This window comes from Falco punctatus (genome assembly GCF_963210335.1).
Source record: "Falco punctatus genome assembly, chromosome: 8".
NCBI classification, from domain to species: domain Eukaryota; kingdom Metazoa; phylum Chordata; class Aves; order Falconiformes; family Falconidae; genus Falco; species Falco punctatus.
In genome coordinates this window covers 43184761-43212397 of record NC_137588.1, presented here as the reverse complement: position 1 = coordinate 43212397, position 27637 = coordinate 43184761, and the positions used below count along the sequence as shown (strand labels likewise).

General features: G+C 45.8%; 2 protein-coding genes across 5 annotated transcripts in view; both read left to right on the top strand.

The window, feature by feature from the left end:
* ACVR1 (activin A receptor type 1) overlaps positions 1-8437 on the top strand; it is a 67673-nt gene extending 59236 nt beyond the window's left edge. The window contains exons 9-10 of one of the 2 annotated variants that reach the window (XM_080398686.1): positions 6394-6528; positions 7581-8437. In XM_080398686.1, coding sequence (XP_080254812.1) covers positions 6394-6528; positions 7581-7681 — 236 coding nt within the window. In that variant the 3' untranslated portion in view covers positions 7682-8437. The remainder of the gene's footprint in view (positions 1-6393; positions 6529-7580) is intronic. The other variant, XM_080398687.1, reaches the window with a different exon arrangement.
* Positions 8438-12001: 3564 nt separating this feature from the next.
* The window catches only part of ACVR1C (activin A receptor type 1C), a 51412-nt gene continuing 35776 nt past the window's right edge, over positions 12002-27637 (top strand). For all 3 annotated transcript variants that reach the window (XM_080398684.1, XM_080398685.1, XM_080398683.1), the window contains exon 1: positions 12002-25967. In XM_080398684.1, coding sequence (XP_080254810.1) covers positions 25895-25967 — 73 coding nt within the window. In that variant the 5' untranslated portion in view covers positions 12002-25894. The remainder of the gene's footprint in view (positions 25968-27637) is intronic.

Sequence of the window (27637 nt, the reverse complement as noted above, 5' to 3'; positions counted from 1 at the left end):
GGTAATTTCACAGCAAAGAATCTGCCACCAAAATGCGTAGGATGCATAGTAAAATACTGGACCTCCAAAGTGTTTGGATTGCTGACACTTTGCTGCCTGGGTTGAAGTTGTTGGTACATTGGGTACAGTGGCCCAATATCATCATTTCTGGTAGAGAAGAGAACTCTGCTACTTTCTAAATAATTCATACTGAATAGTCAACTAAGTTAAAATTTTAGATGAGAAAGTCTAAACTTTTTCCATGTGTATTAAACCATGGTCAATACTTTAAGGTGGCTGTTTCTTATGACAAAACTTGAGGAGCAGAAGGAGAATACATAGAAAGTGAAGTGATCGGAAATCAGGGGTGTTCTTACTTTACCAAGTTAAATGCACTCACAAAGCAGGACTCAACAGTTCTGCTTGGGAAAAGGGCCACCACAGTCCTGTTCTGTACCATACAGTGTTGCTTCATGTTTCCTTGGCAAGGGTGTCTGGAATTAAGAACCTTTGAGCTGGGTCTCTGTTGGTGCGATTTTTTTTGGCCTTGTCAATTCAGGAGTTCTTTCTGACTTCTGGACCTCAGGTTGTGCTCTCAGTACCCAAGGGGAGAGGAGAATGCAGAAGACGCCTCTCAGGTGTGTCTGGAGAGACTGGCATTGATGGTTGTTAACAGTGACATGTTTAAATCTGAGGAAGTTTCGTATCGTCATATGCATTTATTTGCTCTGTGTCTGATTTATTCGCACTAAGTCCAAATTGGGGGTTTCTGTGACTGACATCAGACAGCGAGTTTATCTTCTTCTTCAGGAAAAGACAGCCAGTCATTCATTTGCTCTGGCTGAGATGGCTGAGAACAGTTGATTGTATCTTGGTTCTTGTGTTTGTCATTGTGTGTAGTATCAGTGTTTCCCTCTGAGCCTGATGGTAGGCTGGAACCTCACAGGGCAGGTCAGGCTGGTGCCTGCCAGTTTAGGATCCAAGTGCAAACTCGTTTGAAGGGGGCATGGTCAGAATGATAGGCAGTAGTCAGAGTGGCTCAAACTCTGGAGGATTGAGGGTTTTTGGTTTTTTTTGGTAGGAACTATTGCAAGTTGGAATTGGAGGGAAGATTTTGGAGGAAAGGGTTAAGATATGCTTTTGTGATGCTTTTTCAAAAAGCAACTGTTGAGAGCCAAAGGAGGGAGTGTGAGTGGTTTCTGGAGAGATAGGTACAAGGGAGCAGTGAGTGGACAGAGGCAGGCTGCAATAAGGTATGACAGCAGTGGCTCATGGTAGCTAGTACAGGGTAACAAAGCCTGGCTTCAATTCTAGGGGAAGTTAGGTACTTGCCTCCTGTTGTTTCTCATGCATTATCTCCCCTCTGTTCACTGACCCCAATGTGAATCCTGTCCAAATGAGGTTACGTTGGGCTGTGGGGAGCGGGCAGGCACATGTACAACGGCTCTAGAAGCAAACAAATACTGTTACTCTATTGAGGTACAGGGCTTCTTCTAACTATGAACCTTTTCCTTCATCTGCTATCTGTTGGTGGCCAAAGTAATTTAATGTGAGTAAAAAAAGGGAAAAAAAGTATTGCTCCCTTGTTCAGCGTAATTCTCAGCACAGCAGCCATAGGCAGCTAGTTGTCTCCAGAAATTTCTGCAGTGAGGCTCGTTACAAGAAGGCTGCTGGAAGGTGACACTTCTGAAAAGACTTGCAGACCTTCTAAGCTTGCTGGGAGATTCCCTGGGGCCTGGAGCACTGTCCCAGGCCCCTGTCTTCCCGAGGATACTTACAAGGTGCTTAAACAAAACTGACTTGAAGGTAGCAAAATGCTTCAGGTAGGCTCAGGTGGCAAATTTAAAGGCTCCTTGTAAGCCTGAGAGCTTGCTTTGATAGCTCTGAAGAGATCCAAAATGGGTTCTTGGCTATGAAGAGAGCAGGGCAATCTATGCAGGTGCTCAGCTGTTTTGGACAGATGCAGTTTAACTTGTAGGGTCCATAGTGAGCAACTCCTGTCTTGCTGGAAGCTGGTGGCAGCCATGGGACTGACTCAGGACCTGAAGAGAACTTCCATAAGCTTTCTGTGGAGTGGCTGGAGCTAAGGTTATAACCTCGTCTTCTCCCTGCGCTCTCTGAGGTGTTACTTGAAGACATACGCAGCAAAAGGAATAGGTATTGTTCTGATATAAGAACATAAGTCAGCTAAATCACAGTGTGATGATGATCTTGGGTGAACGTGTATGTGGTTACCCAGAGAAAGGAGGAAGGTCTCATGAACACTTGGTATTAATTTCTTCTTACGACGTACTCCATTTATTGGCAAATGTGTGTCATAGGCAGTTACGAAGACTTGCTCGTTGCATTTCCCAATACTTGGAGACCTCTGGGTTGCAGTTCATGTCAGTGTGAGTGCCTTGAGAATTTAAGGTGTAACTTCACTGTTTTCAGTGCAGTTTTATATTCTGCACTTTGTCTCAGCAGCCTGTGAGCACTGGAGCTTACCAGTTGCTGTGGTGGGTTTGCTGGGCAGGGGTTGATTAATTTGCTGTGCGGTAGGTGATGCTCACTGCGATGGGAAGGGAAGCTGGCTGCGGGAGGGGGCAGTCTGTCTGCTGAGGGGCTGTGCTCGTAGCTGTGGGTGGCAGGACCGGCAGTGCTTGCAGGGGTACGTGCTTGCACAGGCACCGGGTAGTGCTGGCTGTTTGAACATAGCAGCTGGCCTGTGTGATGACAAACATTCACATATATAACACTCATAAGTTTTGTTTTAATTGCCACTCTTGAATTTTGAGTAGTTCATCTGGAATCTGCCTTGCCACAGGACTGTTTTGGAGGCTGGTCATCCTGTGTGGAATATTTAGATGTCTGGCTCTCTTCGTGTATGAATATACGTTTATACTTTTGTGCGTCTATACTGTACATACGTAATATATGTATACATAAAAAATACATGTAGTCTTACCTAGTTACCTCTTGAAATGAGACTTCCGTGAAACAGTACCTATTATTTAGATATTTCTGTGCTGAAGTTCTGGTATGTATGTATTGCGGCAGTAACTGCAGTTCACAGAAAATGTACCTGAGCTACGTTCAACCGGAGAGCTTAGATCGTGCTGGCAGCTTCACCAAGATGGTATGGAACTCAGCATGGGCTGCAGACCTGCCAAAGGTGATGGCTAAATGATGTGGTACTTTGATTTAGGCTGAGCTCAGTGCCACTGTGGAAGCACTTTTGACGGTAATACAGATACATCATGACATTGAGTCATGTCTAAAGTCTTAAATTTAAGACAGTAGTGATACTAATGCCACAGTACGTACTTCTAATTGCTCTGTATTTTTGGCTGTTGCCATAAGTAATTACACTTCCTTGCACTGGTTTGAAGTGGAGTAAACATTTTCTCTCTAATCCTAGTATTTAGCAGTGTGGAAATCATTACTTCATCAGGTGATCGCTCAGATAACCCTGTTTGATTTGTAGTAAGACTTCAGCACTGGGAGTGAGCATGCTGAGGTCAAGGTAGCATGCTCCTGTGAGCTGGGTGATGGGGTGGGCCAGAGGCACTCGTCAGTTAAGTGTACTAGAAATTTTTGCTGCCATCTCGTTGCAGAGTCTGTTGCAGTGAGCCAGCCTGGTTTAGTGCTTCAGTTTGTGGAGACTCTGAAGTTGTAATCTGGCTAATAAGTCTGATGGCTTTTTAAAATTTTATTCTAATTTTTTTTTAATTTTTACTTTTACATGTTTAACTTTTTAAAACTTTGAATTCATTTTTTTTAACTTATCAAACAGTCCTCGAGGTGACACAGTGATTCTCTGCACTTTCTTATTGTGGCTTAATGTAAGGAGGAAAATGTTATAGGAAACTCCTTCTCCACAACCAAGACTACTTACATATTGTCTTTGTGCTATATCAGGAGCCACTCAGCATTCCTTTCTGTGCTTGAAAATGTGATTTAAGCCCCCAAATCAGTATTTTACTCACTTAAAATAGAACAGTGTGTGTTCCTTGTAGAGTGGAGGTCGCTGCTTTTTTGAATGTGCTCTCTTCCTAGTGTTCAGTGCCTTGCATCGTTGCTTACCCAGTGCCTGGCTCTGAGAGTTCTGTTCCTTGTGAATTTTCACTGTTGTTCCAGGTATTGTGATCTTGTTCAATATCAATAGTAACATCAGAAGCTGAAAGACGGTTGTTGCTCAAAGCCACCCCTGGGTATGTGATCATTGTGTTATCTGCAAGGCTGTGTCTGTCGCTTCGGTGTTTGCATAGCCCGTGCCTTGCTCCAGCAGTTAGGTTCCTGCATGCATAGGACAAGCTGGTGTTACAGTAACAAAGAATAACTGTGAAGACATTTATTACAGTAACAAAGAATAAACGTCAAGAAAATGCCACTGTATGTGTGAGTCCTAGTTGATTTGAGTAGCAAAAAGCCAGCAACCCGGGGGAGGGGGAGAATGTAGTATAAATGACAGAAGTCATCTTAAAAGCATGCGGAAAGCGGCAAGCTGTAGGTCGCGCTGATGGACCCTGAGGTCTGGCTCGTAGCGAGCGGCAGGCTCGCTCTCCCAGGGCAGTGGGCGAGGGAAGCGTGTCACAGTTCAGTGATGGTTTTGTGAGCAGGGCAGTGTGGGCTAGAGGTTGCAGTGGCTCGCTGGCACTGCCGACAGGCTGCTGCAGAGCCAGCAGTGGTCCCGCAGGGACTGTGCTGTTTGGCTGTGGTAGATCAGAGCACTCTACTGGAGCAAAGGCTAGACCCACATAATTTCATCTTTATTACTGCACGTCTTATCTGAAATAGCTAGTTATATACCCTATACTTTGGAAAGACTACATGAAAATAGTAAATTAGAACCAGACACTCTCTTTTAGTGATAAAGTTAATCTGTAATGTCCTGGTGACCCTGGAAACATTTTCAGGGCTATATGACATAGCTGTGAAGTTCTGCATTTGACTCGTATAAAGCCACTACTTCATCTGAAACAACAGCATAGACAGTGTGGATACACAAGGAGGCTTTTTGTATTCTTGAGTTCTCGCAATAAACTTTTTTCTGTGTTTTGCGAGGAAGCAGGAGGAGTGTAAAGGCAAGAGTTCAGCCGCATAGGTGATGCTTGGTGTACACAATTATGAATTAACCGAAGGAGGTGGATGGATGGGTGATGCTGCTTTACGCACTGTGTGATATAGTCTGTCCTTCTGCATCCATGTCAGAATACCACAGGGCAAACCTGCAGTCTGCTAGTTACTTTGCTATGGTAACTCACTTGCGTAGACAGATCTTTGAACTGTTCTACTGTGTTCTAAGGGAGTTGCAATTTCCTGAAGACCATTTCCCTTTTCAACTGTTCATCACAGATAGGGATTTTTACAGAGTATCTATGGGATTTTGATCTTCACCTCCAACAGAACAAGAAAACTAAAACTCAAACCGCTGTAACAAAGTTTGAGAACCTCTTTTAAACTTCAGTATATCCAAAGCAACAGAAATTCTCCTGGATTTCACGTACATCTGACTGTGGGACAGCTGCCAGTGTACCAAAAAGCAGTTTTAATCTTCTGACCATGTTTCTACTGTACATAGAGGGCCTCATTTGCTTGGTGTTCTTCCAGGCTGCTGACCCAAATGCCTGTTTTTGAACACCAGTTTTTAAATTGGCTTCCTAAGAAAGTTGAGCTCCCTGTAGATCACTTGTGAGCTTAATCCACTGATGAAACAACAGTGCTGCATGCATGTCTTAGAGTAGGCAAAAGGCTTTTTAGCCTGCCAGTTTTATGTGAGCTGGTTGCCAAGTTGAGAGCACACACACAAGCCCGTTTTTCAATGCAGCATCCTAGAAAATACGTTCAGACACTGGATGCCACAGGCTCTCAGGTGTTTGGCTTTGTGGTGGCATGTGGTACCCAGTACCCTGTGTATTTTACTTTATTAATAACCAAAACCAAAATCACTTAAGGCACCAGCGTGAGGGTCTGTAGATGCTGACATGCTTATTGGACGCTTTCAGGAATCATAAAACCATGCAAAATGTGTGGTAATCCTATTAAAAACCACAGTGCAGACCTTTAAATTTTTTACATTTGCTAGTAGAAATCCCAGTTTCATGGTAGTCAGTAAACCTCCATGCATTATAGAAGATGGCCTTTTGGCAAGTGAATTTTTTGCAGCATTTCAGCTCAAGCATCTGCAAAATGAATATAGTTTTACTTTGTGGAATTGTAATATGAGCCAATTGATTAACATTTTGGATAGAAAAAGCTGTTGCTATGATAGTAAGTGCTGTTCTGTTTAATGGCTGCTTGACATTGTGTTAACTTCTAAAAGACTTCTGTGCTTCTTAAATGGCTAGGTCATGCGTTCTCTCTTTCTGTGCAGCAGTGCTGTTTCACTGGCGCAGTCATTAAATAATGCCTCTCTTGTTTGTGTCTCACCAGGTATTGTGGAAGACTATAAACCACCATTTTATGACTTGGTTCCAAATGATCCCAGTTTTGAAGACATGAGAAAAGTGGTCTGTGTAGATCAGCAAAGGCCGAACATTCCCAACAGATGGTTCTCAGACCCTGTAAGTAGGTGTGCTTGCGAGTGGTTTGCAGAAGATAACAAGCCGACCTTTCTTCTTTTGAAATAAAATCATGAAAGTTATTTTCAATTATAATTTGAAATTGAAATGATCTCAGTGCTACTTGTCAGGAACTTTACCTGTACAGATCTCAGAAGCATGCTGGCATGGACCTTTTACGTTGGAGCAGGAAGAAATGCAATAAGCAAACTTATGACTTAAGTCTGAGCTATTCACAGATTAGCCTTTTAGTAGCCCAATTTAACAGTAACTGTTCTGAAGCTGCTCTTCCTATGTTGATATCATCTCTCCAAGGGGAAATTTATTGAAGGGGAAGGTAGTCTGCATAGGACTTTGTGGCTCATAAGCATGTGATTTTACAACAGTTTTGGGGTCTCTCCTGTCTACAGGAGAAGGGACTGCTGTTCTTTCTGAAAGCCTAATGCTGAAGTTTATTTTTCTTCACCAGAATCAGCCTGAACTCTCCAGGTTGACCAGCTGGTTTGTTCCTTATTACTGAAGCTGTGGAGGTTGGTTTGAATCTGTACAGCTGGCTAGGGCCAGCAAGGACAAGGTCCCATCTATAAGATTTTGGCTGTAGAGTCATGGCCTGTACTGCTGCACCAACCAGCTGTGAATCCCAGCAATTTAAATGGTGGACATGGTGAAATCGCTGGCAGAAAATCTGTGCCTTCTCTGGCTTCCTTTGCTGATCTTGCAGGAGCCAGTTTCATTGAAAAGAGATTTTGTAGAGTGTTTTCTTCATTAGAAAAACCCCCAAACGTCAGCTGTTTAAAACTACACTAGCTTGTCACTCCAGCCAAATTGTTGTCCAGCTATTCCCTTGATTTAACCAAACGTGAAACTTTTTTTTCTTTTTTCAACACTTAAAAGCTGTGTATTTGCTAGATAGCAATAAACTGTCTGTAGGCTCTGAAAACTAGTATTGATAAGGCCATAAAACCTTATTGTGTTGGTGCTTCACCCAATGAAGTGCTTTCTTGGCTTGTTACTTGTGGACTTACATGTGTGTTTTGTGTGTTTTAATCTTTTTCCCAGACATTAACATCACTTGCCAAGTTGATGAAAGAATGCTGGTATCAAAATCCATCAGCCAGACTAACAGCCCTGCGAATCAAAAAGACTTTGACCAAAATTGATAATTCCTTAGATAAACTGAAAGCTGACTGTTGACCTTCTTCTCGTGGTGCTCTCCTGGTAGGAAGGCATTTGTCTGGTTCAGAAGTAGTCTGGCCAGACAGTTTATACGATTGGTCCCCATGTGGCTACTTATAGAGGCAGAAGTTCTTACCAAGCCATCTGTGTGGGAGACATCGGAACCATATGGACTTTGCTCAGTGACTACAATGGGCATTTCACAAATGGTCAAGCTATAAAGACTCACGCTGGATGTACTGTTGCAAAGGTAGTGGCCTGAAGGAAGACAGAGAAATCCTAAGACAAGATCAGGGCATTAATTAATGGCTTTGAACAGCTTTTTCCTTTTTTTTTTCTTTTTTTTTTTTTTTTTTTTAATTCTCCTAATCACTCCCAGGGTGAACACATGGAAGTGGTAAATTTTAATCAGCAATATTGCCTGTGCTTCTCTTCTTTATTGCACTAGGAATTCTTTGCATTCCTTACTTGCACTGTCACTGTTAATTTTAATGACATGACTTGCCAAAAATATGATTGGCTGTATACTACATTGATCTATGCCTGAATAATAGGAAATTGGTAAACTGAAAATGTAACTGTCAGATTTTAGCTGCATTTTACATGTGTACTGATGTTTACAATAATGCTGAACATTAGGAATTTCTCGTTTATACAAAACTTGCAAATTATTTATTACTAGTGCACTTGCCAGTTTTTTAAACTGTAAAATAAGTGCATAAAGTTAAAGCTTATTTTTATGTGGCCTCTTTCATGAATTCTTACACAGATGTTTTTGTAACACAATATAACCTGAAACATAAACTGTTTTCTGTATTATCATATTACAACTTGATAGTCACATTTTAAGTGCTTCACATTTGTAGGTGTGTGGTCTGTAACATATTTTCAGTTTGAATACGGAACATATATATAGCCATTACCCACATGACATTGTGTCTAGAATCTTACCGATCTAGAAAAGGAACGCAATGGAGGAATTAACTAGAACTTTAGGTCATGAATGCTGTGGGGAAAATGCATTTTATTTCTTCTAAGCTATATAATATGCATTTAAACTCTGCCAGAAAAATAACTATTTTGTTTTAATCTACTTTTTCTATTTAGTAGTTATTTGTATAAATTAAATAGAACGTTTTCAAGTCAAATGAAAGAGTGTTTTAGTTCTCTTACTGCCTATTAGTAACGAAGGTATACTAATGCAGCAGTGGGTATCTCCAGGCATATGCTTGCAGGTGCGTAGAGTTTGTCCAGGTCAATACTGAGTAGAACACCAAGGTACTGAGGCTGTTAACAGTTGTTTGTCTGGGTGGTTTTTTCCTGTGCTGAACTGGATCCCAAAATAGTACAGCAGGGAACTGGTGTACTTTCCTTGGACGTGACATCAGCTGTGTTCGTGCAGACCTCCTAGAGCATGTCTTGCAGGGGATGTGTGTTATGCCCTAGCCTTAGGGGGAACGACTCAGCTTTGTACGCAGAGAGCTCTTTTACTCTGCCTGTACCTCTTGATACTCTCAGCTAATTTGTTATGCCAAGTGGAGTAGTGGCTAGGAAGTGACAGTGCCCTTTCATCCTTGGAAAAGAACTCCTTTATTCGTGGGCTTGAAATCCTCCGGGTGATCTCAAGGACCTGGATAGTAATTAGCTATTCAGACTTGTTTCCTCTCTGGGTTAAAAAATTTCTCTGAAGTTCCCTTCTGTGCTTTAAGTCTGCCAGATCCTGCTCTCCTTTATCTCTGTAACTTTTCCTTCCCGGCCCCAGGCTTCCTTGTCCTACTCTGGCCAAGTGGTATGCCTTTCTTTTTCTGCATTTTTGGTGCAGAAATAACACCCAGGTTTGTGGGGTAGGTACTGCGTGGGGCTAAGAGACTGCGTGGTACAATAGCTCTGCGGAGCAAACGGCACTGATGCCAGTTGCCAGGTCTGTTAATAATACTTGATGAGACTGAGCAGATCCACTGCTGCAAAAAACATAGGAAAAGCAGGATCTGGTTAGTTTTTATTGTTAGGTTTTAATAAGGAGTCAAATGGTCAGTTGCCTGAATACGTTCCAGTTTGCTTTAAACTGGTTTGTGTATGTGAGGCAGACTGGGCTGACTGTTAAATAACTGCAGCCCAGGGGGGGCAGTATTTCAGCAATGACTCGGGTGAGTCTGTCTGATGGATTGAAGATGCTGTATGAATGGAAGCAACTAGTGACAGTTAAACCTGCAAAATGAGTAGCTGTATTTAGTGATTATTTCTGATACAGAGTATTGCCTGAAGTTCTTTAGTTCTAGGTGCACACACGTAGATACCCCTTTCACATGTATTTGTGATAGAAGGGGCATCAGTATTTAAAACGGGAAGCGAGGCAACCTCTTGCAGAGGTCCCAGGCTGCTGCGGTGCTTAGCGAGGGGGATAGCCAGGGACATCTGGACCGTGGAGGGTGAGAGGGGAGGTAGCTACCGGTCGACAGGGTTGGAGCCAGAGGTGACTGTTCAGTGTGCAATGTGCATTTAAAGTGGCTGGTTAGGTTGATTGGTTTTGGTTTTTTACTTTGGGTTTTCACATCTCCAACCTTTTCCAGTACAGGTGTTGGAGGAGAGAGACAATCTGTCATGCAGATAATTCATAACAAATCTGGCCATGATGGCTTGATTTGCAGTGCTTTTCTCAAATGCTCATCTTACTAGATATTAGGGAAGATGGTTATGGTTAAACGCTTGATCCATCACTTCTCTGCATTGTAGCATCTTCTGAAAAGTACCATGTATGTAAGATCAACGTGACTTCAGGTTGGAAGCAGCTCAGTATATCCAATAGCTGTTTATTCTGCTGTCTCTGAAGATCAGAATTTTCTAATTGCAGCACTGGGTACCAGTCTGTTAGCTGTGCTAGGACTGGTTGGGATGCTGCAGGATGCAGGCCCTGCAGCAAGGAAGTGCACAGTTCTCCAGGGCTGGCCTCTGGGAATCACTGGCCTCTCCTGAGTTTGGATCAAGACTTGACTGTGGAACTTCAGTGTGAATTAAAACCGGAGTCTTGGCTCTCCCTGTCTATAAGGCACAAAACTACGGAATCGTTTAGGTTGGAAAAGACCTTTAAGGTCTTTAAGTCCAACCAATGCCAAGCCCATCACAAAGCCATGTCTTTCAGCACCACATCTACGTGTCTTTTAAATACCCCCAGGGACGGTGACCCCACCTCCCCCTGGGCAGCCTGTCCCAGTGCCTGACCACCCTTTCCATGAAGAAATGTTCCCCAGTGCCCAGTCTGACCCTGCCCCGGTGCACTTGAGGCCGTTCCCTCTGGTCCTGTCGCTTGTTACCTGGGAGCAGAGCCCGACCCCCCTGGCTGCAGCCCCCTTCCAGGGAGCTGTAGGGAGCGATCAGGGGCCCCCTGAGCCCCCTCCTCTCCAGGCTGAACCCCCCAGCTCCCCCAGCCACCCCCCATCAGGCTCGTGCCCCAGCCCCTGCCCCAGCTCCATTGCCCTTCCCAGGGGATAACCCAACTAAAGGATAAAAACACAAACCATAAACCCATCCCAGTAATACCCCATTTATCTCATGTTAGGTAAAGAAGATTATCCAGGCAAGCTATCAGCAGGGTAAAAAAAGTCCGTTCAGTGCTGTGACTGCTAGGCACTCATCAGTGTGCTAGACAAGGTCATTTTCATTGGTGCTGCTGCTAGTAGCTTCCTTTTGCGTATGAAAACGTGCAGGGATTATTTTGAACAAAATTTGCATTCATGCTGTGCTGATGAAGTATTTTTGATCCAGACTTTGACTGAACTGTTTGAAATGTTAACTAGTTTGTTTTTTTTTTTTTAATTAGGTGACTATTTGACAAACGAATCGAGAAAATTGAGTGGAAAACAACTAAGAAGTAATTTCATAGCAATTTCTTATCCCTTGATTTTAGGGATAGGTCATTCAGCACTGTGCTTTTCTAATGTATAGTTGCTACTGAGGGTAGTCAGGGTCCATGCTTTCAAAGAACAGCAGAAATAGCAGCATTCTCAGCAGTCCTCTTGAACTGCAGGGTGGTGTGCCTGGGAGCAGGGAAGGAAGAACTCGGTGATAGCCAGTGAAGGGTTATCCGTGGTCTGTGTTATTTAACCTCATTTTCAAGTGTCTGGACAGTTATAGGCAAAAACGTGTTGCTGCTTTTCCCTTCAAGTTGTCAAGGCTTGGGCAGTGGGGAGGGTTTCCAAGTGATGTTTGTGAAGATGACACCCCCACCTCCCACGCTATTTTTCCAGCATGCTTATTACTTGATGTTCCCTAATACCCCCATAAAATCTAATCTTTTAAAGAGATTTGGAATGCTTATATATAATCTGCTGCATTAAGGGTGTCGCTGCATTTATTACTATGGAGATGGCACAAGCAGTTCCATGGTTGAAGTTGAATTATTCATGTGTCTGGCGGATTTGCACTGGCAGAGCCAGTATGGATCTGGCGTGCTGTCATTTGAACAGTGCCTGGCTGTGTATTAGAGCCCTGGGAAGAGGAGGCCTGGCAATATAAAAAAATAAATAAAATGATTCATCAATGCATGAGTAGCACTGATACGGCTTATCCTGTTGATAGGTATGACCACCCGCCAGTTACAGGAGGGAGGCTAGGCAAAAAGCAGAGGTACTTTAGATTTGGGGGGTGGGGGGTTGCTTTTTGTTTGGATTTCTCTTTCTCAGATGCAGAAGGCTTGTTTACTGCTGGTAGGAATATACTGCACTCTGACAGTTGTCCTGGGGATGGCTGCCTCAAGTAGCCTCAGGCCAGTGACTCAAAGTTAGTGTTGCTGTAGGGAAGTCACTGACTGCTTCCTCTCACTTGTCTGTAACTTTCCTTGTGGGCTCTCCTGTGCTGGAGTTTTTCCTGAAAAATCCATATCACGCTTTCCAGAATCTTTTTATTTACCTGGATTAAACTGTTTTGACAGGGAGGGACAAGGAGGAGTTATCTTCCCTGCAGGGCAAAATGTCTGCTGTGCAAAAAGATCAGCCTTGGCATAGTGGTTGGCATTGGAGAGTTGAAACAAAGACATTACAGCTGCTGTTCCATTTATATAGAGAGAAGTTAAATCTTTCTCAACAACAGAATACCTTTTTACATTTTAAAGCTAAGATTTGTGTGGGAAAAGTAAGCATTTTATCAAATGCAGAGTTAATGGTGTACTGTGACATGCTCTCACCTGGGAATAGCACGTTTGCTTTATCCCCAGTTGGAAGGAAAAAACCCACCACGCTTCTAGTGCCTGAACCAAGAAACTGTGCCAAGATGCAAGCCAAAGTGTGCCAGGAAAAGCAAAGTGCAGTCGTATGTGTTTTACGTCAGTCTCGGCCCGTCACGGTGGAAGAGAGGCTGCTAGAGGGACCTCTGGTATCGCGGAGTAGAAGCTGGAACCTTCTCTGTGGAAAGTGTGGTTTCTCACTGGTTAATGGACTCATCTTGCTACCTCCAGATCCTGCGTGATGGAGATCTGTGTGGAGTCTGCAAAAGGGATCTTCCAAGGGGTGTTTGGGACATCTGCTCACAGGATCACCCTGTTGTGTACCAGCCAGACTGCTTAGAGGTCCAGGCACATGGTCCTCTTGGGGATGGTGGCCTGTAATGATACACCAAAGTGCCTGCCAGCTGCCAGACTTGGGAGACATAGTTGTTGGGGTTTTTTTGGTTGTTGATTTTAAAAAACAAACAAAAAAACAAACTCCCCCCTTTCCACCACAGTTGTTACTGTGTGTTGCTCTGTGCGTAGTGGCATTTGTCCCAGCAATGTGTCTCAACCTGGGGGTGCAGCCCTGGCAGAGCAGCGCGAGAGCTGGTGTACGTGTCCGGTCCTCCAGTCTGGCGTAGCTCCTCAGGTCTCTCTTTATACTTACAGATCTAATAAACATCTCTGCTTGTTCTTGACCAAAACGTTCCTACCTTATATCCGTGACTGCGCGGAGGGTGCTGTGCAGCCCTCCTGGGCTGTGCTTTCCCCCGGCCCTGGCGTGGGGCAGGCTCACACCCGGCAGGGAGCCAGGCGGAGGGGATGGAGCCAAGCCCTCACCGGGGGGTGCAGGACAGCCATGCCCGGGACGAAGAGGGGGAAGCATCCCAAAAAAGTGACTCGGTCCTCCTGGGCAGGCAGCCACTGTTATGGGGCTCCAGTGCGCGCCTCGACGTGGGCTGAGGGTTTTGCCCCAGGGTTTTTCATCTTCGTGAACTGCGTGAATGATGGAACAGCTGATGCACAGATGATGTGAGGTGGATTTTAAATATTACCCAACATCAATAATTACCAATTTGTCTTTCCAATTGCAGTCCCCACCAAAACACTGCCTGCCTTTTCCAGTGCAATGACTGAGGGTTTTCACTGTCACAGAAGCCCTGAACTCCTAAAATCAACAACATTCAGATACCAGCATCGGTTTTAGCAGCTCCATGTGTGTGTTACTATGCTAAAATCTGTTCCTTTCAAAAAATGAAGAGCTGGTGCTGCATTCAGCTTCAACAGCTTATTTTTCTTCTTCCCGTAGGCATCTTGGAGAGCTTTAAATTTTTTTTTTCCTTTGGTGGCTTTCACAGCATATAGAAGGAGCCAGCATGCTCTGACCTGATTAACTGTTGTGAGGCAGTACTTCAGGGAAGGGAGGAAGAGGCAGAGGGTGTGCTGGTGGCGGTACTGCACTGCTTTCACGGCAGTTCCTAACTTAATGCTGCACTTCATGGTTGCTTCTTTCTACCAGTTTAAGGATACTGGTCTGCCTTTGTGGAGTAAGGCTGCAATTTTCATGTTTTGTCAGTGTAGAACTGAAAAATCAAGATCTAACCTCAAGAGTGAGTTGGGGATTTTACCCGTTTTTGATGTTTTTCTAATCACTTAACTGCAGTGAGAGCCCTTAAACACACTGTGGTAACTCAGCGGGGTGTGGGACCTGTGTCGGGAGCTGCTGGTCAGGCGCAGCGTGCCCAGTGTCCTTGGTGCGGGTGTCTGTGGGAGCCCAGGGAGCTTCATTGCCGTGGTTGGGAACGGGGTGCGTGTTACGGGTTTTATTGACGGGAACGATCGCACAGGTGTCTGCAGTACTGGCAAGTTTTGCTGAGTGCTGTGCTTGCCCACACCCGCAGCAGACAGCGGGCTGGGAGTTGTGCCGCTTAAATAAGCTGGGGTGATGTCCTGGAGCGTCGAGATCCCACCGAGCCCTGGAGGTGCCGTGGGGGCGGCTCTGCTGCTGCCGGGGAGGGTCTGCCCAGGCTCGGCCCCGCGCTGCCCGGCGCCCCGGCCTCGGGGATGTGTGGCAGCTGGAGGTGCCCGCTCCTTCCCGGCTGCTGCCGATCCAGCCAGCGCAGGCGGGACGGCCGCGGGGGCGGCGCTGGGGTGGGCTGGCTGCTGCGGTGGGCTGGCTGCTGCGGTGGGCACCTCGCGTCTTGTGCCAGCGTCCATCGCGCCCTGCTCCCCGCGCAGCCCCTTCCCGGCCCTGGGTGCTGAAGACCCCCTCTGCCGCCGCTCCCAACTCCCCCTCCGTGCTTTCCCGAGAGCGGTCCCTGCGGAGGGACGGTGTCTGGGGGGCAGCGCCTCTGACCGTGCCCACCCCCCTCTCACCGCCGGGAGCTGCTCTGTCTCCTTGCAGGCTCAGGGAGAAGCCGTGCGTCAGCTGTGGAGGGCTGCGCCAGAAGGAAATCAAACTTAGCCAGGCTGAGGGGTTTTGTTAACGACATTAAAACTCGCAGCCAGCTTACTCTTTTGATTGTAAAAGGTTATGAGTCAGCTTGATGGCTGACTTACAGACTTCATATCACACCAGTCTCTTCCCCCATAGGTCTCCACAGCAGTTCTCTTCATCTTTCACCACCCAAAAAACCTCCCTACCCCAAATACCATAAATATTTCAGATTCACGGCATAGATCTCTCTATTCTGGGAACGTTTTCCTGTAAACCTGGAGCCTTAAAATGCAATACCTGCCGAAGGTGGTGGTGGGGATAGCGAACTGTTGGGTGCTAGCCAGGAATTTTATTCTGAAGCAAATGTAGCTATGGCATTACATTGTCTACCTCCAAGAAAGAGAACATATCTTTAGCCTACGCTCTAAAATAGAAGGCATTGAGAGGTCTCAAGCACAGTTTATAATGATAGCCAAACTGCTAGCAAAGCAAAGCTTACCGTAACTTGGTGTACGAAGAAGCTGCAAAATAAGGAGGGGAAAATGATGCCTTTTGTCTACCCATCTATCCTTGTTTGGTTATTTACTGTATGTGGATCTTGTAGTCTTTAATGCATGGAGTTAAAAACAGCTTAATATTTGTCATACACAACAGCTGGTTTTTAGCTTAAACAGCTGTTTAAGAAGCATCGAACGCAAGCAGCGGTGTGTTCTGACAGGAGTTCAAGCACTGGACATACGCTTGAGACAACGTAATGCTTAAAGTGTATGATCGATCAACACTATGGCCAGAGTTCAAGTTTGTATTTCAACTTACACTGAAAACAGGCTGAAAAATGATGAATTCACTATGTCAAGTTGCTTGTAATGAGATTCTGTGTGTATTTAAAATACATGACTACCCATCTTTGTTAGGAGAAAGAATGCTGATAACAGTAAAAAAAGAAAGGTATTTTACTGTTTCTAATTGCTCACTGAAATGAGATGATCTTAAATTGTATTTTCTCTGCAAGCACCTTTTTAAAAAATTACTTGAGAAACTTCACAGAATTCAATATTGTGTCTTCTGCTCTGTTTTACAAGGATCTGGAATTAAAATGGAAGCCTTTAGGGAAAGGGCTCTGGCCTTTACTCCTGCCCTTTGTTCCTTTGGCTGTCTGCAGCAGTTCCCAGCAGATGGTCCAGTTTTCCTTTTGCTATTTCTGGTGGATCTCTTCTCCTCCCACTTCCCCAGGGAGATGGTTCCAAAATGGGTCGCTAGGAGCTCCCCACAGGAGGCTCACTGCCTAAGCCCTGGTGCCCAGCACACCCTGGCCTGATCCCCAGCCCAGGGTTAGTGTCATGGAGCTGCGGGATGGCAAACTTGTGTTCTTGTCCGCACCCATACGGCAATGGCTGATGAGGACGCCGTTTCAGGAGCACCTCTAGCAACCGTCCTCCTCCAGGCAGTGGCCTCTGTGCCTGGGCTTTTCGCTGGTGGTTTGTGGATGTAAGGCCAAGCCCTTGCTGCCCTAGGTTGGGCACAATGCAGAGCAGAGGCTCAGAGCTGGGCTGGGCTCGTGCTGTTCGCTCACCTCTGCGGGAGCCGGGACCAAGTGCCCGAGTTGGCAGCTTTGTCGTGCTGGGCTTTGCCGCCACCTCCCCTCCAGTGACCGCTGCCTCAGCACCGGCAGCATCACGAGGAGGAGGAAGAGGAAAGCAAGAGCGGGTGAGGAGGAGGTGGCATGGTCACCACTGGGCTGGCGCTAGGAGGACACTGTTGGGCATCCCGAGGACTGAGGTAAGGAGCGGAGGAAGCAGTCCCATCAAAGAGGCAGCTTTTTAATTATGCTAATGCTCACTCTTTGGACGCTTCTTGTGTCTGAATATTGCTAAAGTGTTCTGAGAAGTTCCATTATTACTCTCCTCATCAAAAAGGCACCCACTGAGACTAATACGAACTTGTAAATAGGATTATGGGCTACTCCCTAATAGATTTCAGAGCTGTAGAAAGCAGCATTGGGAGGGGAGTGACTTAAAGAATTGTAGAATGGTTCTTGGAACAGTTTGGAGAATTTGTTGACTCTTTTTCTAATTGCCACGGTCAACAATATAATGTTTCTGCAGGGATGTATCATTCTGATGGGAGTTTTTGGAAGGTTTCATAGCATTTCTGGGTGAACAGAGTGGGAGGGAGGCAGACTGCAAGATGGGTCTGCAGCTGGGCACTGACCTGGGATGCGGAGGACCAAGGTAAGTGGTAAGTACTGACCTGCCGGCTCTTCCAGGATGTCTGTGGATTTTGTTCTGTTTTGTTTGCAGAAAATTTCAATAGGTCTTAGTTTTGTCCTGATGTGGAGCAAAACAAATTACAAAACAAAATTCTTGTTTTCCAGCCAACCCTAGAAGTACTTCCAGTTGGCAAATGTTTTTATAGTGTTACCCATTTCCAAGGGTTCTTAAATCCCCAGGATACACTATTTCTGCCCTACTATGAACCATGCCATGCAAACATCGAATTTGGGAGCACATTAGCCTCACAATAGCCTCAAAGTGTCGTGGGTTTTTTGTTTCCTCCATCCTTTGTTTTGTTGTTCTTTTGTTTTTCACTGGCATTTGGTGTGTCAAAGACCTGATGAAGATTAGAGACAAAGGGTGAAAGATCAGCGATCCTGGATCACTGGGGACTCAAACTTGCACTGGGGACCCAAACTTGCAAGTCACATAGTGCTCTAGAAACACAGGAAGATGAGAATACCTGGCTCGCCTCCTACTCTGTGCCCTGAAGTGTGCTCTTCAGTAGGTCCTGAAGTGCTGTTTCAATCAGTGCCCCCCCCCCCCCCCCCCCCCCCCCCCCCCCCCCCGTTAATAGCGACTTTGGCCCATTAACAGCGCCTGCTGCCTCAGCTCAGGGGTTTTCAGCAGGAGCCGCTTCTAGCACCTGCACGAGCAAACCCCGGAGCAGCAGTGCTGGGAGGTGGCAGGAGGAGGGAGGGTGCTCGCTGCTTTTCATTCTTACCCCTACTCTGATAAAAATATACATAGAGATTTCTACTTTTAAATTATGGAAGTTCAATTTAAATACAGGTTGTTCTATTTTCTACTCCTGTTGCATCTCAAACAGTTCACCAAATTCATGGCTGTAGAGTTAAGCAGTATTGGTAACCCTTGAAGGAATAAACCAGGACAACGTGCATCACACGAGCTTTGTGAAAAGGCACGTACATGTACATATTAGCAGTGGACTGTATTACATACTGTAGTAACCTTAGGTACTTCCCAAACAGCGGCTGAGGCTGGGGGCTGGAGATACACAGAGCACAAAGTGGAGAAAAAGGTTGAGAGAATATGATCGGGTTCAGTGTGGGTTTGTTGGGGCTTTTTTGTTTGTTTTAAACTCAGTTTCAAACCAATTTACAAATGGAAGTGGCTTGTAATTCTGTATCAATAATAGCTATACTCATAATGCCATTTGTTTACATGAAACCTATTGAAGCAGAAGGTTAAAATCTAACAGATGATTTGAAATACATTGTTCCAGATTTCACAGGCATCATATACTACACAGCATAATAGCTCATGAATTGCCCAGGCAATTAGTTTTTAATGGGCTAGATGGAAACAAAAGGTCTCAAGTGCGTTTTGAAGACACACAGCGTTATCAATATTAAATCATATGAAGGAGGCCTTGTTTAAAACAGATAACAATGATAGTTATCACATGGCAATTGCCACGTGATGTGTGAACAAGCTGGATAGAGCATTTGACCTGATAGGTATGATAGAGCAGTATGATTAGTGTTCTGACATACTACTTTTCTTTTGTAAATACAAATATAAACATGGGGGGAAATGGAAGAACTTGTCAGATCCTTAAATATACCACCAGTATCCATAGCCTAAGTGGTATGGTTTGATTTGTATCAACGTGCCTTAACATTTCTAATAGATATGTATTGAGGTCCCAAATCAAAAATTCCAGCTTTGGCATGCAAGCATCTGCAATGTTGCTTTTCATAAACAAGTCTTCAATCATTGGAATTATCCAGTCTATCAATCCATTACCCTGCTAGCATTCTTTTATATATATATCTGTGTGTATGTGTATATATATGTACTTATGTGTGTGTATGTGTATACATAAAAAATATAAACACATATATATATTTATATATATATACATAGTTTGTGTCTCCAAACCAGTACTTAATTGGTGTTTAAACTTATCTTCTATTGATTAAATGTGTCCAAAACGGTAGAACAAATGTTGTCCAGAAGAGTGGGGCAGGCTTGTGCCTGGCGCCAGCTTCAGAGAACTTTCCCTCTGTTCTCCTTGACGTCACGCCTGCCAAAGGATCAGACCTCCTGTCCCAGACAAGGTATCTTACTTGGGCCAAAGGCACCAGTTATCGTGCAGTTATTGGGTGGCTGGCATCTCTTCCTGAGCTCAGCAAATCTCTTCTAAAATGAAGCCGTCTCTGCTGAACCCCTGGGCGCTGACGGGACGCATCCAGCCTTTGGCAGCGTGGTGGTCACTGTTCACTGAACAGTCTGAAATCCCTTAGGACGAGCTGCAATAATTAACAGGTGTATCAGTTTTGTCATGGTATTTCTTCACTCCCAATGTGTGATATGAACAAAACCAGTTTTCTAACTGTATATACATGTATATAAAATTGTGTGAAACAACACGTATAAAGTAATATAATCTCTTGGAGAGGGGGTGTTGGATAGATGCAGCCTGTATTCCCACTTGCTCAGGCTGGTGGATGTTACATTAAGATGGATAAATTCTCTTCAGTTTGGGTGGAATTTTTGCTGTACCCTTTAGGGGAACTAGATTTGCAGTATATATTTCACTGAAACTTTCTTGCCTTAATGCATCATCAGTATTCTATCATAACTCCAACCAGAAAAAGAAAAACTGGTTGGCTTTCCCTCCCCCAAAAATCTCTTTATTGTTTTAATAAGTTTTTTTCATGTAATTTGTCATCTGTGTATTAAAAGTAATTTACCGTATCTTGTGCAGGGTTCCATGGCACTGACATTACAGATGTTACCTTGTTAGTTGGTATTGTAATAGAAGAGGAAATACAATTTCTAGCTAACCATTTTATTTGGCAAATTTTTCAACTTTTTGCATCCTTGACTGTAGGTAGTAATTACCCCCTGCCATGTGGGTGCTCCAAGGCACTTGGAAGGAAAATATAGCGCTCGCTTTAGGTTCAGCAGGTTCTGAGCAAGGAGAAATGCTTACAGGGGGTGAGGGGCAGAGCGGGGAGCCTCAGGAAGGGGCTGCGCCACTGCAGCGCAGTGTGTAATGGGCAGCGGCGGGGGATGCATTTCTGTCCTTTAAGGTGCGTTGGTGGGACCTGTCTGGGCTATTCATGTGGGGGTTTTTTGGTTGGTTTGTTGGGTTTTTTTAAAGTATTGTTTGCAGGCCAAAAAGTTCTAATTTTGATAAGTAGGATATCTTATGTGAGCACTTCCTTTTAAAAATTATTTTGGTTTTAGTTATCATCCACTTGTGTCTGCTGCTCCTGATGCCCACCCAGGTCTTGTAAAGATGTGAAGATAAAAACATTATGAAATGGAGCATATTGAGGTGAGTGATAATTTTCAGTGAATCTCCTCACCCTAAAAATGTTATATTGAACTGGGGATAGAAGATTGCTGGGGAGAAGGAAAAAAGTTGGGATGAGAACTGTCATAAAAAGTAAGAAGCCTGGAGGGGGTAAGGCTTCAATTAATCTTCTTAAATTTCAGGCAAGCTGGTGCTGCTTGAGTGTTGTGTCCTGTGTTCACTCCTCCATGAAATAGCCCGGAGGATAGGATTATCTTGGTCAGGGATAGGACTTCTGAAGTCAGAAAAACTGCACTCACATGCATTTACAGTTTTTCCTTCAGCTCTGCTGCTCTCACTTGCATCATCATCAGCTACCATGCCTGCGCTGATGGACCACCCGCTGGTGTGATTTTCTTTGCTGCATGCAGATAATCCCACATGATTTCCATGTAGCTGCTGTCTTTGTATGGCAAGAGTACAAGGGTACGAATTTAGAGATTCCTTGCAGTGTAAAAATTGCAAACAAGGATAAAAGTGGACTGGATTAAAAAACTGGCACTAGACAACAGTAGAGCATCGCTCACACCAACCTGCACCCCCAGACCCCTGAGCAAACCTTAGAAACCCTTCTCCCACACCTGAATAAGGTACTCGATGAGGATGAAGGTTCTGGCTTTTAAACTGACTTCTTGGGTTTATAATAGTCTGATATCGAGTTAGTCATGTGGCTCCTCATCATTAATAAACTATGTAACCATAGTGTCCCATTGATAGAGTTGGAGAACAGTCTTGCAATCTTTGTGCAGCATCTCAGGCTGACGTTTTTGGTTAGATTTGGTCCAAACAATAAATAAAGTTATTGACAGAAGTTGCTGTCAGATTTATAAAGGAGAAGTCATGTAGAATTTAGCAGCTGAATAACATAGTAGTAATAAGGCACTTCATATTCCTGTCTCTGTGACTAAGGGTGCTGCAACAAAAAATGCCCACTGGTTGCAAATAATTGATATATAATAATAATAGATATGAAAGAAATAATTCATTATGAATTTCTAGGGTGCTCATTATATATGTGTTTGCTTGACAATGTGTTTGAGACCAGGCCTCACTTTCTGGAAGGAGTAGATTTGATTAGAGTTTTCTGTTTAATAACACATCAATTGTAGGTAGCATTTCTTGGACTAGATCTGTTAAACTACAAGATGCCTCCTGTATCAGTGAGTAAAGGTAAACTTATGCCCATATTTTACTAGGGATGGTGGAGAGGGAGAAATAGGAAGGAAGGGATTAAGGTTGCTACAATAAATAGTTAAAATGGGAGACTTACTGTGGGAGTTTCATCATTTCGGTGTTGATATCTTACGGATTCTCCAAAAAAATGCAATTGTGATAGCAGGTGTGAGAAAGAAAGGAGATACTAAAAAACAAAACAGCCCAACCTGAAATCCAGGATGTAGAACAAAATAATGCTTGAAAAAACCCTCAGTATCTGTGTTATTCAAGGAATAATGCAGATAGAGCTAAAAACCTGTTGCAGTGGGGAGGGGGGGGAGCAGGAACAGACAATTACAGACTGACATCTTCATGGACTGTTAATAAAAACTATGGTTCTGCATTGTCCTCTTTAGATGATGTAGTAGCCCCTCTATATTTGTGTGATGGAAGAACGAGGGTTAACGATACCAAATCTCTGGTAGAAGTATGTCCAATACTAATTTTGTGATTTCTTGTAGGTGGTACATACAGGATAAGTGGGTTTAGCTGTTTATAACCTGAGCTTCCATTAACTTCAACACAAGGTCAGGCACTTTGCCTTTCTGAAGATCAAACTGTAAAAACATTAACATTCACAAATTTTACTCTAATAAACCCCATGGTACACTAAGGACAAACTAATTAGGACAAATGGAGTCTGATTTTGGCGTTGCTGATGAGAACATGGAGCACTTCTGTTGCTGCGATGCTTCAGAGAAGTTACCAATGTGAGCAACCCAGGCTGTTAATAACAAGATAGAAACAAAGGGAGAGGGTAGTAGTAATCAGGAGTTGATAATTAGTGTTCCTTTTCAACTTAAACACTTAAAAAGTGTTAATTATAAACTCGTTTTAGTTGATAATCTTCAAAGAGAGAGAAAGCAAGGATTTGCCAAGGACTGTGTTGTTAATGTTTATCTGATTCTGTCAGAAAGATGAGCAGTAGCTAGGTGTTGGTGAGGATGTTGACATTCTCTCATGCCATGGCCATGAGCAAGCTGGGATACCTTACCTGCATGAAGGTAACGTATGGCTTAACAGGTGTTTGGCAAGCTGCAGCCAGAGAGCAGTTACTAACTCTATGCTTTCGGAAGGGAAAGAGTTGCAAATTTTTCCTCTATTTTACTGCTTTGATGCCCGAACCTGGATGGCTTTTTTTTTTTTAATTAGATCTTAGCATGTATTTTCTAATCCCTCTCCATTATTTGTAAAGCAGTAAGGTATATAACATGCTGCCATGATATGTTTGAGTATGATATTACATTATTCAGTATGATATTACATACACCTATAGAGTTTGCTATGAAATCATCAACATGTTGGACTTAATTGTAATAAAATGTTGTAATTCCCATTGTATTTAACTGATGATGGGGTGACATGGAGTTCTGAATACCTTCCCTGGATGTGTTTGGATAACAATTTAAAAAGAAAAGAAGTTGTAGAAGAGCAGCTTTTTTTTGGGTCTTATTTAATGGCTAATTTAATGGTCTAAAATCCTAGACCACTTGGATTTCATCTTTGCTGTACTCATACAGGATATACTCAGAAATGTAACCTCTAACTGGTGTAGGTTAATTTGTTTTCTTCTAAAAGCATTTAGTCAAATGATTTTTGCTCGTGGAAGAGTAATGCAGAAACACAGGTTGAGTAGTATTAATGTGAGCGTGTTAGTTGAGATAAACACATCATGAAATCCACGGAGCAAACCCACAACAGCGGAGCGAACAAGCCCCGCTGAGCTGGGCTCAGGGGCCGGTGGGCCGGATCGCTTTAAGCAGGCAGCCCTGGTGCTCTGGGCCAGCACGCCAAGCCACGGCCCGTGCGCTCGGAGGAGGGAAAGGGAAGAGGAGACCATGTGCCTGCCTCGGCCGGTCGGTGCCTGCTCCCTGGGCGCATCCCTTGGGCAGCTTCTGCTGCAGGGGGAACCGAGCCCGGCTTCCCCACTCGAAGGTGAAAACTTCCATCACTGGTCTTATTTCCACACAGCTGGGCACTCCTCCCCTGGCATGTTTGGAAATCATTCAGTTAGGTCTGCTTTTTCTTTCCAAAGCAGGTTGTGGAGAAGGATCCAAGGCTCTGGGTCCCGAGTCGGTAGGGATGCCTCACTGCGGTGTCTGAGCTTGGAGGGATGGAGTGGGAGAACCAGCGCGTCCGTGTGCATAGCACTTACTGCTGGCCAGCCTGCACTCCCATTATCTGGGGCTCCGTGCCACAGCATCAGGCTCCTAATTTGAACAGAATCCTAAATTAATTTTCTAATGCTAGCAGCAAAGCACTGGAGTGCATTGCATTCCCAAATCCCAGGACCTTGCTGGAACTCCGTAAGTGTGACTGCCTCAGATGAGGCGTTGGGAACAGCGCTGGCTCTGACGTTGTGTGGAAGCAGCCCAGCGAGCGGGTTGGGGAGGCTCGGCTGTGATCTGCAGTGGAGAAAGGTCTGGGATTAGGAGCTAGCAAAGCCCTTGTGAATGTGGATGGTGGTGTTACCCTGAATAAATACTTAAGGAAAATGACGTGAATGAAATTCAACAGATGATGATGATTTATTTTTCTTTTTTCTCCCCTCTGCCCAGTATTTTGATACAATTATGGAACCGCTGCCAGCACGTTTGGGAATACCAGGTAGAACAAGGTAGGCTGCAAAACGCCGATTTGACAAATGACACTAACTTCGGTATTCAAAAACAAACAAACAAAAACAACCCAGAGAAAGAGAAAAAGATCACTGCTAGGAATTACTGTCTAGAGAAGTTAAAAGGCTTGACAGGGATGTAATAATAATAATAAAGTATTACAAGGCAGAATAAAAGCCTAGAGATTCATCTAAGAGTGTGTCAGAAACAGGGATCTCGCTAGTGTTTTTGCTTTAAAACAACAGAGAGAAACGGAGCATGTGCAACATCTTCCTGAAGACAATTCAGACTACACAGTCTGCTCCACTGACACTTTTAGAAAAGACTTGGTTATACCTTGATTTGAATTTTTTTGATTTTTATGATGATACCAGTAAGTACTACTGAGGCTTCTGGGTTATAGCGGCAGGGTGGCTTCAAAAAAAGTCATGATGGTTTGTAGCATACGAGGGAGCTTTTTGGATGCTGTGTGAGCCAGGCTGCGAGGGGGTGATGGGGTTTCAGGATCTGGAAATGGAATAGATCGTAAGATCTATTGAATGAAAAACCTGAAAACAGTTCAGAATTTTGCTGTTTGTGGAGAATTTGGCACAGCCTGATGAAGCAACCATGGGAAAGGTGCCAGAACTTACCCACAGGTATTTGCCAAAATAAAGAAAAAAAAAAACCCAAAAAAACCCAGACCCGGAGGAAAAGTCCTTTTTTCTGGGCCAGTTCTCTGTCCGCCCGCAGGACTTGCAGCGGGCTGTGCCGGTGGGCAGCGGGGCGGCACCCGGGGGTCCCGGCGCGCCGGCCGCAGGCGGGCGGCCCCGGGGCGGTGCGAGCGGCTGGGGGGTGGGTGGGAAGGGGACACGCCGCCCTGCCCGGGCCGGCTGCGGGGGGTAGGGGGCGGCCCAGCCGGGTGCCGCCCCCACCCCCGGCCGGTCGCCAAGGGCGCTGCCGGGGCGGGGTGCAGAGGCCGCGGCCGGCGGCGCCCGCAGCGGGGGGGTCCGGGCGGGGCAGGTGCGGGCGGAGCCGGGCGGGGCCCCTCCCCCCCGCCCCGCTATAGCTGCCGGCACGGCGGGCACCCGCGCGGCGGCGGCAGCAGCGGGAAGACCGGGCCCGGCCCCGCCGCCGGTGCGCGGCCATGTGGCGGGCGGGCGGCCCCGCGCTGCGCCTGGCCCTGCCGCTGCTGGGCGCCGCCGTCTCGCTGTGCGCAGGTAGGAGCCGCACCGCGCCGCACGCCGGCTGCGCCACCGCCGCGGGGCTGCGGGGGGGATGCGCCGCGCCCCGGGACCCCCGCCCCGCCGTGCGCTCAGGCGCCCCGACGGCTGCCGTCGCGCTCCCCCTGCCCCCGGCGGCGCCGGCGTCGTTCCCCGGGAGGCTGCGGAGCTCGGTGCCGTTAATGGCGGTGCCCCGCGCGCGCAAGTGGGTCAGCCGCGGCTTAGCGCGGCTCGGGCGCGCGCCCGGGGCTTCCCCGTCCCGCGGCTGCGGCCGCCCAGGGCGGTGCGGGGTGCGCGGTGCGGGGTGCGGGGTGCGCGGTGCGCGGTGCGGGGGCAGGTGCTTCCCGGGCACGGCCGGTGGGAGGAAACGTGCGTTCCCCTCGATCTTCCCGTTAAGAGCAGACGGACGCGCTCGAGCAGCGCCCTGCAGAGCCGCGCTTGGCGGGGCAGCGCGGAGCAGAGCGCTGCAAGGTTTCGCTGTCAGGTCTACTCCGATTTACTTTTCCCTCGGTGGTTTCACCACGGGAGTTCCTTGGTGCGCTCCTGGTTACGCTCTGGCAGGGAGGGGTGGTCGCAGCCCCAAGCTGACAGGAAGGACAGCGCCCGCGCCCCCGTCAGCGCTGGTGTAATCCCCTCTCCTGGGAGAGGAGGAGTGGGGAGGTTCAGCCACTGATGCTGGAAGCACTCCCGTGTGCTGTTGTACATCTGGCAAACCTTGGTTATTTCTGAGCGGTGTAAAACCCAATCCGCCTGAGCTCGCTCTTCGTCTAGTTTTTTCTTATTCAAGTTTGGAAATGAACTGCAGAAACGGGCAACCCGTGCTACGCTTGTTTTTCCCTGCTATGTTTGAATTGAGCTGACAGATCAGCAGTGCCGGGCCGCTTCCCTCTGGAGACCATTCATTATGCTAACAAATCGCATTGGCTTTGATTGTTATTTATATAAAGCGATCTTGCATTGCGTTGCTCTCTGAAGTTGCAATAATATGGTTTCCTGTTTTCCTTACCCCATTAATTGTCTTTTCAGAAGAGTCAGGATCAGGTACGGTATGCGTGCATGTGCTCTGGGTGGGCAGGTACCCTCTTCACCCCTACAGCTCTGTAGAGGGGGTCTTAGCTCTTGAGCAGTTGTTGCTGTAGAGAGTGTCCAGTGTTCAGCTGTGCATCTGCTTGATTTACTTTACATCTGGTCATACTCTGCTGCAAACCTGTCTGATCAAGATGCGTGGCTGAGCATGCTCTCCTAAATGTTTTACTCCCTGTTCTCTCTCATGCAAGTTTGAAGATGCCGTGCTGGGCAGTGCAGGTCTGAGGAGCTTCCATTGTGTCCCAGTGCTCAGGAATATTTATAGCATTAAGGGGAAAAGTATTTTGCTACTGATGTTTGCTACTGTGGCTTATCTGCTTACCTTGTGTGGGCTTCTCGAAATTGCTTTCTCCTCCTGGCTCCTACCACCTTTGTTCTACGTCACCTCCATCTGTGTTGTATTAAAATCTTTGCATGCTCTTCACAGTATTATTTCAGGGAAGCAGAGACTACTCACCGTGCTGTCATGTTTCTGAATAAACAGGAACGAGGGTTTGGGTTGCAGTAGGGAAACATGGTGTATGTGGTGGTGGCATGTGAGCCTCCCTCTGCTAGCGCTTGGCACTGAATTGTCTTGGTTT